The following is a 12,067-nucleotide window of genomic DNA, read 5'->3' on the forward strand; positions in this document are numbered from 1 at the left end:
CTTCCCTCACTTCCCTAGACTACTGTGAACCCCACCAATGTCTCATCAAGACCAAACTTGGCACATAGAGCTCCCATCACCTACTCTACACCCTGACAATGTTTGGAGGGGGATGGACCAGGCACAAAGGGACTTGCATATGGGAGTTGTACTTCACCTGCACCCACTGATCTCAGCTGACATTGCATCGAGTCTACACTTCGAACACTGCCAAACAATGCCTTTCTCAAATGACCCGGGCACCGCCGGGTCCCCAAGCTAGTGTGTGTGTATGTATATATATATATATATATATATATATATATATATAGAGAGAGAGAGAGAGAGAGAGAGAGAGAGAGAGAGAGAAAGAGTGTGTGTACTGAGACAAATAAAAATAGCTACCTCCACCTATAGCTTGAAACCATACTGCCCTCTCTTCTACTTTTTCCATATGGTACTATATACTGTATATATAATTAAGAAAAGGGGTAAACTTAGTATAAAAATCAGAGGGCAGTTGGAAAAAAAGAACAGGGAAGAATGAGAGAATTTTGTTTTTAAATTATGCAGGTCACTGTGTGTGTGTGTGTGTGTTGTATGCGTACCATCAAGTTGTCTGCCAATGTATAATGTGACCCCATGGATTTCATAGGGTTTTCATAGACAAGGAATATTCCAAATTGGTTTGCTCTTACTGGCCTGATTACAAAACCCAAATGTATTCAGCCGAAAGGCCCTGGGATAAACCTTTTCATGAAATTTGGTGAGGCAGGCACTACAGCAGGACCTCGTTTCAGGAAATGCTGAGGTTTGGACCATCAGCACCCTGACCCCAACTGATCCAACAGGGATGGCATGGAGGCGTTGACTGAATGAAGCAATGCTAAAATGCCTCTACCTGGGGCCTCTACCTGAAGCCACCGGCCATGATTTGAGGGATTTTGCTGAGCTTCTAAGCAGAAGGATGTGAATGATACAAAATCTATAAGAGTTTTTTGTTATATCAAAATGACAGCTTAGCTGAGATGTTAAAACAGAACTGTAGTTGCCTCTTCTATTTGATCCTTAAACCTCCCACTCAACTTCTGTTTTTTCCAACTACAAGGAAGAAAAGAGACGAGTGTAAAATAAACTGTGGGGTCTATTTTAAAAAAAGGATTGCTGAAAATGTGAATGTGAATTGAGAAAGAAACAACTGGTGGGTACCCTGGAACCCACTTCAGGTGGGTAATGGAAAGCATTTCATATAGGAGTGTGTGGAGATATGCTAAGCATTGGAACACCTCAGGGCCAAATGAGACATTATGGGTCTACCATATGAATTTCTCTCCATGGCTTCTCCATTCACATATAAAACAGCAAGTGAGGATCTTTTTTTTAAAGATGCAACAGTGATAGCAGCTACATGTTAGTCTGGTTTACCTCAATATATTCTGTTGCTTGAGATTTTTCATCCCTGTCCAACTTTGATACAACATTTGCACAAAGCGAGGAGAAGGAAGGGTTGAAGCACTCGAGTTCAGTATGATGAGGAGGTGATGTTGCTTCCCCTACTTCAAGATTTCTGATTATGTAAAAATTAGATCCCCCCCTGCTTTATATATGCACATATGGAGCAGATGTTATAAAACTTAATACTGCCTCCATCTAGCTTATCCTTCATTGGTTTATTAAGAAGGTAATAGCCTATTAAACTAGCCTTACAAATTTTGGAACTGTACAATAATTTTGTTTAAGAGAATATCTACAATGGACCTCGCAGAACAGACCTCCTTCTCCCCATGCAGTTAATGCCCAGTAAAGTAAAAGATGTTGGTGCTTGTATTTTAAATTTCAAAATTTCCTTTTTACTTTTTCTGAGGCAGTATTGCAAGAATTCTTCATATGGGTTTGTATTTTAGAAGAAATACCAATGCACAGTTTAAGACTTGTGTAAAATTAAACTCTGCTGCGCTTGATGCCTGAAGCTGTCTCTTTGGGAAGTGCTATGTAAAGAACAGAAATCTTAACACAGTTTATTTTGAGTATGCAAGGTTTATACTTGCCTTAAGCAATGAAGGCTGTAGTCCTTTTCACGTTTCCCTAATAAGCCCTATAAATACATTGGGTGATGCCTATTGCCTAGACTTTATCTAACCAAAAAATTAACTGTTTTAGACAAAAATCTAACATACACAAGTATGCATTAAACTCTATGTTAGATTTCAGTCTCTTGTCTAAATTTTTGGTTAGGTAGATACATTCTAGGCATAGCCCACATGTACAATCCAGAAGCACTAATAGCACTGAAGTTCCGGGTGTAGAATCTTAGAGATGTAGAATTCTGGAATTTTATTACTCTTTTTATTTCCAAATAAATATTTATAATATTGGGCTCCAAGGAGGATATATGCATGTTACTATCTGTGTCTATTATCATTTAGGTAGCTGTTAGCACTAGCTTCATATTTGGGGAAAACATTGGATAAGATGCTTTCAGCAACTTTCCTCAAATGGAGCAATCTTTTTCTTGCTATGATTGTTGTTGCTTGTTCAAATGTCTTTTCCTTTTGTGTCCCAAGCTGTCTTGAACATGGGAAATCTTAAGCAAATTCCCTGTTTGAATTATAGCTCACAGAATCCCAGAAGCCCTCGGCCACCATAGACAATGATCATATTTGATAAAGGATCCTGGGAATTGTAGACTAAAGGAAATTTTCCCAAGTTCTAGGAAGGGACAGGCAGGAACCGCTGGGCTTTCTTCTTACTTCTGCTCTGTTCACTTGCTCAGATGAGTCATGAACAAACAGCAATAGCAAGGAGGAGGAATAAGGCTATAATGCTGAAAGATTTACCAGCAAGCTTCTTGTCAGATGTGGGCCTCAAGATGTTCCAATCAGGCCCTCTAACCACCAAAGGCTTTCTCTCCCATGTGGACTTTACTGGCTATGTTGGGCATGCAGTGATTAGTGCTTGGCTCATCGGGCTCAAAATGTGTATTTAAGTGTCACTGTTTCCACCACAATAGCACACAGTAGGTTCACAGAGTAAAAAAACATGCACAGAGATATCTTTCTTAAGATGAAGGAAACTTTGGCCTTTAAAGATACTTAATTATGGATACAATGTGTTAGAGTAAAGTCCACCAGCCCAAAGACTCTGGAATCATAAAGACTTGCAAAAACTGCTGGCCTTCTGTGTTTGAGATAGAGATCTAAGGCTGAGCTGTTCCACCTGAACTTTAGCAGTAGTCAAAGTACATATCCAAAGGATTATCCCTTAGATGAATGTAGTTATCAACTTTCAGCTTGAACAAGAAAGGTAAGTGCTCCCTGCTGTCTGTTGCCTTTCTTTATTCTTTGTCTCTGTACCCAAATGTTAAGCTTAGATCGAATAAAGAAAATATATATGATGTTATATGCAGTAAAAAAGTCAAAACATCATTTCAGTGTAATTTTTAAGTATCGGGGAAGAAAAAAAATATGCAGCTACAATACTTCTTGCAAACTCTTTATAAATCCAAGAGCCAATTTCACTTATTATACCCCATTCCATGGGTTATAACCTTGTACAATCTTATCTCAGAAGCTGTTGCGGTTAATGAATGTACTCCACTGATAATCATTTTAAATTACAATATATAAGTGACACATAGATTTTAAGATGGCGATGTTTGAAAGCTTATGACATCTATCAGGTTTCCTGAATGGGTCTGTGCTTAATAAGTAACAAAATATGAATCAGGATAGACACATGTATGTGTATATATGTGTGTGTGTGTGTGTGTATACTAGCTGTGCCCAGCCATGTGTTGCTGTGGCTTATGGGAATCATTTGTTGGCCAGGTGGAATAGCCTTGCAGCCTCAAAGCCTGGCTGTTTTCTTCTTTTGGGAATCCTTGTTTGGTGAGCTGGAATGCAATGGAATAGGTTTGCTGCTTGGAAGGCTGGGTACTTGCATTCTAGGCCATTGCGTTTCCTTTTTCCTCTCCTCCGTTCCTTGCATACAAATGGCCCCCAATGGAAGGATTCACCTCTCTTCCCTCCGGAGATGTGCTTTCCTCCTCCTCCCATTTTTTCGCATGGGAAAGAGAGCCCCAGCTCTCACCGTGGATTGAATAAAGGAGCACCTATCAAAGGGTGCAATACTTTCCAATCCGCCACCAGATGGCATTGGATAATACGGAGTGTCAGTTAAACGGATGTCAGATAAGCGAGACTCTACTGTACTTTGTTTCTGTTTTGGGCTCAGCCCATGTTAGCCGCCCAAGTCTCTTCAGGGAGATGATGGTGGGATAGAAAAATAAAGTATTATTATTATTATTACTGTGGATTATGTGCCTTGGCATTCTGGGTTATATAGCTGTGTGGGAGGGACCTGAGTCTACATTGCCATATAATCCAGTTCAAATCCGATAATCTGTATTTTATAGGCAGCGTGGATGAGGCCTAAGTACACTCTGCCTGTGCCCTGGGTGCCATTTTGGCTGAGGGAATTGCTAGGATACAAAGTGGGCGGGGCCTAAAGGGGTGGGGCCTACCTTTCTGAGCCATTTTAAAGGGGGAAAATAGCTCTTTCTCGTCTGCTGATTTGGGCTTTATTTTTCTAGGTTTTTTTTTTTGTTTGAAAGACATAGATTGAATGACTATGTCTTTTGTGGCCAAAACTGGGTGTGATTTGATTCAGTGGTTTTGTTGTTTACTCCATAGTAAAACGGCGCATTACATTTATACCGACAAAACAACAAAACTACAGGCCCCCCAACCTCAAAATTTGACAACACAACCCATCATCCACGCCTCTAGGTTGATACAACAAAAAGAAAAGAAAAATAAAGTCCTAATTAGAGGGAGAGGAATAATTGTTTTTATCCAATTGCTGCCAATTAGAAGGCTAAGCTCCGCCCACTTGGGCTCCTAGCAACCCACTCAGCCCAGGGGACAGGCAGAGTTAGGCCTCACTTAGGCCTCTTCCACAGATTATCTAATTTGCACTAGATTATATGGCTGTGTAGACTCAAGGCCCTTCCACACAGCTATATAACCCATTTATAATCTTATATTATCTGCTTTGCACTGGATTATCTTGACTCCACACTGTCATATAATCCACTTCAGTGTGCATTTTATACAGCTGTGAAGAGGGGGCCTCATATAATCCAGTTCTAAGCAGATAATATAAGATTATCAATATACAGTAGAGTCTCACTTATCCAACATAAACAGGCCAGCAGAACGTTGGATAAGTGAATATGTTGGATAATAAGAAGAGATTCAGGAAAAGCCGATTAAACATCAAATTAGGTAATCATTATACAAATTAAGCACCAAAACATCATGTTATACAACAAATTTGACAGAAAAAGTAGTTGCGTGAGCAGTAATGCTATGTAGTAATTACTGTATTTACGAATTTACCACCAAAATATGACAATGAATTTAAAACACTGACTACAAAAACATTGATTACTAAAAGGCAGACTGCGTTGGATAATCCAGAACATTGGATAAGCAAATGTTGGATAAGTGAGATTCTACTTTAATGTGAAATAATTATTGTGATAGAATAATACAGAACAATATAATCTCTAAAACCAGGACAATAAATAAAGAGCAACACTCTGAAAGCAGGGAAATTGGAAATTCCACAAAGGAAACAATCAGGGCCAGCTAACACAGACAAAAAATATCAAAAATATTGTATATTCACAATCTTTAGGAAATAATATCCCCTGATGGCGCAGCGTGTTAAAGCGCTAAGCTGCTGAACTGCTGGACCGAAAGGTCGCAGGTTTGAATTGGGGAAGCGGAGAGAGCCCCCACTGTTAGCCCCACCTTCCGCCAACCCTAAAGTTCAAAAACATGCAAATGAGAGTAGATGAATAGGTACTGCTCCGGCAGGAAGGTAACCGTGCTCCATCCAGTCATCCCACATGACCTTGGAGGTGTCTACGGAGAACGTCGGCTCTTCGGCTTAGAAATGGAGATGAGCACCAACCCCCAGAGTCAGACATGACTGGACTTAATGTCAGGGGGAAACCTTTACCTTAACTACCACCAATTCTTCAATACTTTATTTCCCATACCACCATACTTCGCCACAGCAATGCGTGGCCGGGCATAGCTAGTATATATATATATAGAGAGAGAGAGAGATAGGACTGGCATCTAATCCTTTAAAGTTTTCAGTTATTTGGATGTTCTTCAGTGATACAGCATTAAGTGATCTCTCGGCAGGCAGCTGATTTGGAGCTAGAGCTTATGGATGCTCAAGTTTTTCCTTCCTGAGCTATGATTTCAGGGAATGCAGCACATCAGTTCTAATAAAGAAGAGATGTGTTTTTAAAGCTGAAACGCTGACCTGACATGATTTTCTATCAGCCCTTATCATTGATGCACTTCTGTTACATTGTGTTGATCGGTATCATAAGAAGATGATGAAACATCTTTTTATGACATACCAAAGGAGGAATCTGTCACAAATGCAATGTGACATGGTTTGGGGGGGGGGGGGGGGGAGGGGAAACTAATTTACAAAAAAGAAAAGGAAAGACATTTTTGGCAGCTCTTGACTATTGAGACTCTGTGTTTCAATTTCTCTTTAGAAAGTCCTGTCCGTGGGCAATCAATGTTTTAATACTAAATGTCAATCTCACTTAGATTTCCAGCATCCACCTAAGTGACAGGTTTATTCAAGAGTGGAAATGAACCCAAAAAATTCAGTGGGATGGATTCTGCTGCTACTCTTCCAGTGTGGACCATTGACAAATGCAGAAAAGGCCTTGGAACTTGCTAATTCACACCTGCTTCCAACTGGAGGACATAGAAAACTCATCAACGTTCATGCAGAAGGTACCAACAATGTAGTTTGTGTTTGTGTCTGTGCTCTAGAAATGTCAACCAAAATGACTGAGAATATTCTCTTTGAGTAAAAGCTAAATAATATGTTATTTGAGACTGTATTGATATCACCTCATTAGCTGGACTTTTCCAGAGCTTGGTGCAGTTACATTTTTAAACTGCAACTTCCAGATCTGTCTAGCCAATTTGGCTGCTGAGCATATTGGCTAGAAGAGACTGGGGTGCATCTACACTATAGAATAAATGCAGTTTGACCCCATTTTAGCTGCCAGGCTCAATAATATGCATCTTAGGTGTCATTGTTTTGCAGACTTCAGTGGTTTTGCTGAAGAGGGCTGGTGCCTTATCAAACTTTAATTCCTATTATTACGTAGCATTGAGCCATGGCAGTGAAGGTGATATCAAATTGCTTTAAGTCTACAGTGTAAATGCACCCTTGGAGTAACTTTTCCAAACCTTATATTTTAAGGATCTTCATATATGTGTGGGAAACATACAGGATATAGACGTTTGCCTTTATTTTTATTAGATTCTTCCTCATAATAGCCTTCTAATATTTTGCAATCAAAACATACAACTATGATTAATAAATAACAGAGGAAATGATTTTAATTTTCACTTTGCTATTTAATACAAAGATTTATGTGTATTTTATAATGTTAAATAAACAGCCCTTTTTTTGGTTGTCACATTCCCTTTGTGTCCAGTTATCAATAGCCTGGCCAAATTCTCTAAATTCAATATTTAGACTATGAGTCCATTATAAAAATAGATGTAAGCTTTGTCCTATGTGTCTTCGAGTTGATGGTTGACTTATGGTGCTTTCACAAATTTCATAAGATTTCCTTAGGCAAGGTGGTTTGGTCTGTTAATTCCAGTAAAATGTAGCCTACAGCACCTGATATCCGTTGATAGTCACCAATCCAAGTATTAATCAGGCCAGATTCTACTTAGCTTCCAAAATAGTGTCTAAAAATTAAATGAGTGATATTGGCACAAAGTTGAGTCAGGGTACAAGTTATGGTCAGGGAACACAATTTCAAACTATTTTGGAGGCTTTGATTTGTAATGCTTATTTAGGTTCTTTGGAGCTGGGACTGTATATTGGGAAAAATAATGCATTCTGGAGAAGAAATTCATACCTTAAAATACACTGGGGGGGGGAACAAAAACACTATTTCTTGTTTTGTTAGAAGAGATGAATGAAGGTCTGTTTCATATTTGTACTATATACTCTGAATGTAGGCAGAATTATCTCTCATACCTTTCAATTACAGAAATATATAAACTCTCTTTAACAAACCATAACCTTATCTTCAAGACTATTTCAGATTATTATACTCAGAATTAGCAACTAGCCAACAAGGGATCATGATACATTGTTTTCTCTTCTTCTTTTGAAAATAAATCTAAGTTATATGACAAACACATACATACAATCCCAGCAATATATGATATTGTTATCGACCGCGTTTCTAGGGGATCGGGCCCCTTAAGGAGAGAGCCGATCCGGTCCTGAGAGAACGGACCTTGGCAGAGCCGATAAGAGAATATGAGCCGCAATACAACCTGGAGCCGAAATGAAGAAGGTCCGCCAAAGATGAAGGAAAATCCGCCAAGGAGTCTTTATTGAGCGATTCAGCTGAAAAGGACACTAGTACCGATCATTCAGTCTACTAGCGTACCATATATCAAAAATAAAGCCATATTTATACAGTGTTTCAGTCTGACAGCCCCTTGAATTTCCCGCCCCGCTCCCCCGCCCATCTGATCGCGGATAGGCTAGAGGGTTGAACGAGGCGGGCTTTCGTTTCCCGCCTTGCTCTGCTGGCCCAATAGGGAGCTGCTTTTTGTCCCCACCCGGGCCAATCAGGAAGGGGAAGGCGGGAGTTATTGGAACAATGAAGTGACAGGGCAGGAAAGATCAGATTAATTCCTGTCCGGCTGATTTCTAAAGGGATTAATGACAGCCATCAGGGGTTCCTGTCATGTACACTGATTTCAGATATGCCTTGGGGTGTCAGAGGTGGAAGTAAGGATGGGTGGAAATGGGCCCAGCAGGGTGCCTTCCTGAGATGTCCTGGTTTTTCCTTTGGGTGAGATATGACAATGTTTGCCTTGGGGGCGAATCACCTTTTGTTTTTGGGAAGGGGAAGCCTGGGTCATAGGAGCTGGGGTTCATGTTGGGGTCAAAATATTTCCCATTTGATTTCATGATTTGACAATTATATGAAATAAAATGAAAAATAAAATAAAGTTGGAATATAAACCCTGCTGGGAAAAATACATATTTTCCGGGGATCCTAAAGAGTACAAACACATATAGGCAGATAGATAGATTTCGAGGAAATAAGGGAGAATCCATAAAGGTGGGTTACATTGCATAAAGGGGAATCATGAATGATATAAACAATTGAAAACATTTGATAAGAACGAAGTTCACAACATCTGGGGAACCCAATATGGAAATTCATAAAAGTGGAGTTTTAGCAGCATGATCTTACAATTCATGAAGTTGTTATCTCTTGCCTCAGAGTGCAGGGATAATCCACAGTAAACTCCAGTAAAAAAGTCTCAATCACCTTCTACTATAAATATATGGAATATAGAACATAAAGTCTTGGTTTTTGAACTATCTTTTACAAAGTCCTGGGGGGGAGGGTGGTCACCTCGATCACAATATATCAATCTAAAATCCCTGTTAGATAATACATTTTTGTATTACAGACAAAGGTTGAAATATGGTGTTAAGAGTTATTTTCTTTTCTCATTATATACAGGATATCCACGGGACTGCAGTGAGATTTTTAAACAGTCCGAAGAAAACTCCAAAGACGGTCTTTATGTCATTCAGCCAGCAAAGGAGCCCATTGCTGTGTACTGTAATATGCAAGATGGTGGCTGGACAGTAATCCAGCATATTACAGCCAACAGTACAGTAGACTTCGATAGGACTTGGCAGGACTACAAATATGGATTTGGCTCAATTGATGATAATTACTGGTTAGGGAATGAATACATGCACCAGTTAACCAGCTCTCCGACACCATACACACTTAGGATTAAACTTGTAGACCTAAATGCTGAAATCAAGTGGGGGGAATATGAACCATTCCACATAGAAAGTGAATCATCCCAATACAGGATCAGACTTGGCCTGTACAGAGGTAGCGCCATTGATGCCCTGTGTCAGGATACAGAAGCATATCTCCATGATAACCAGAAATTCACCACAAAAGACAGAGATAATGACAACTATTTCCAAAACTGTGCCAAACTAGAGTACAATGGTATTGCTGGTGGGGGCTGGTGGTATGATGCATGTGCTGGAGCAAATTTAAATCGCAAAAATGTCATCTACTGGCAACAGGACTGCAACAAAACACATATGTGCAAGTATGCTTGGATGATGGTCAGACCTGTTGATTACCATCGGGATTGTTCCAAAGTTTGTCCATCTCAGAAGGATGAATTATAAACAACACTGTGAAATTGATCTCAGACAGAAAAGTGCTATTTCTATAACTTGCATGTAAAAACAAAATGCTTCTGTTGGTTATACGTTCCAGACATATGTATAACATTAGATCCAGTATAAGAACAGAATTAAATCACAAGATAATAAACATTCTGACATTTATTCATTGTTTTTCACTTACCATTCCAGTTCTAAATTCTGATTGATGATTAAAGATAAAATCATTAATTGTCTAGATTGATTGTCTAGTTGAAATGTAGAAAGCATGCTTATTATATTCACAGATGTAGAGAAGAAAGAAATAACAGAGAAGAGTGGGGTGGGGGCTGAATCTAGAACTGTTAAGAGAGATTATGCTTTAAATAAAGATAGATAGACTGGTGAGAAATAAAACATAGGTATTACATTGGTTTGAAATTAGGAAGGTCACACTATGAAACAGGAAAAAACCACAAGAGACCCTCAGGTATTTCTTTAACCTTTTCCATTGTTTGAAAAAATATTATATTTTCCTAGCTTTTTTTCAGATTCTAAAGCTCATGCCAGTTGGGATTGTTGAGCTGCTGCTACTGTCTACGGAAGAAAAGCGTACAATTAATTTCAAATGGCAAAGCTTCATGATCCCTCTGAAATAGTTTATTGAGGTATGAGTTTTCTTCAAGGCAGGAAGTAGGCTTTTAACCTATAATAGTTCACAGCACAATAAAACAGTTACTTTTAAGAAGCCAACAATGTTTTCTCTTTATAAAGCAGCATGGCCACAATTCTGAACAAAAACAACAATGCTCCACGGAAAGATAGACCTCTGGATGCTCACATTAAGTAATCTGTCATTGGAAAAAATATTCTGTACAAAAGGAAGAAACAACAGTAGCCAATAATTTTCAGGAGCAGATACCCTTCTCTATTGTTGATGAGAAATGGTTGGGATAATATGCATATCAGAGGTATTTTACATCCTACAGGGGGCAGTGATGTATATACATGTTGACATGAATATTGTGCTGCATATAGCTAAAAAGTTCTCATTTGCTTTTGTCTTAAAACAAAATACAGTAGAGTCTCACTTATCCAAGCTAAACGGGCCGGCAGAAGCTTGGATAAGCAAATATCTTGGATAATAAGGAGGGATTAAGGAAAAGCCTATTAAACATCAAATTAGGTTATAATTTGACAAATTAAGCACCAAAACTTCATGTTATACAACAAATTTGACAGAAAAAGTAGTTCAATATGCAGTAATGTTATGTTGTAATTACTGTATTTACAAATTTAGCACCAAAATATCATGATATATTGAAAACATTGATGAAAAAAATGGCTTGGATTATCCAGAGGCTTGGATAAGTGAGGCTTGGATAAGTGAGACTCTACTGTATATTCAAAAACTAAGTTTACATAATCACTTACGTATTCCCTGGCAGTTTCTTCTCTGGGTTCAATCTTTTTAAATTCCAGAGGAGAAAAAACTTACCATGTCATCATTTTAGCCCCCTTATTTCCACAAAAGCACTTGTGATAAGCAGTACTTAATAAACTGATTATAGTTATCAGTATTGTCACATTTTGTGGCCAAATCAGCTCTAATGACACACTCAGAGGGTTATCAAGGGACTAAGGAGAGTACTGAAGTTTACAGGAGTGGAAAAAATTCTTAAGCAAAAATTCAAAAAATGCAAGCTTTCAGATGAAAGCTCACTGTTCAAGGCCTACAGAAGGTTAATTGCCTGTTGGAGGAAGGTGGAAAATCATAGAGGAAGAAGAATGA

The 12,067-nt window shown here is 38.8% G+C and overlaps 1 protein-coding gene across 1 annotated transcript; it reads left to right on the forward strand.

Moving 5' to 3' along the window:
• The first annotated feature begins 6,512 nt into the window (after positions 1-6,512).
• Positions 6,513-10,461, forward strand: LOC100564693 (fibrinogen-like protein 1-like protein). The gene is made up of 2 exons (XM_008103315.3): positions 6,513-6,812; positions 9,602-10,461. The coding sequence occupies exons 1-2, from the start codon at positions 6,665-6,667 to the stop codon at positions 10,297-10,299; spliced, it is 846 nt and encodes a 281-aa protein (XP_008101522.1). The 5' UTR covers positions 6,513-6,664; the 3' UTR covers positions 10,300-10,461.
• The last annotated feature ends 1,606 nt before the right edge of the window (positions 10,462-12,067 follow it).

This window comes from Anolis carolinensis, chromosome 1 (genome assembly GCF_035594765.1).
Source record: "Anolis carolinensis isolate JA03-04 chromosome 1, rAnoCar3.1.pri, whole genome shotgun sequence".
Taxonomy (NCBI): domain Eukaryota; kingdom Metazoa; phylum Chordata; class Lepidosauria; order Squamata; family Dactyloidae; genus Anolis; species Anolis carolinensis.

Excerpts from the sequence above, each read along its gene's own strand:
- LOC100564693 (XM_008103315.3), top strand. The coding sequence starts at position 6,665 with ATGAACCCAAAAAATTCAGTGGGATGGATTCTGCTGCTACTCTTCCAG. Across the intron at positions 6,813-9,601 it reads CATCAACGTTCATGCAGAAG|GATATCCACGGGACTGCAGT; the intron begins GTACCAACAATG and ends CATTATATACAG.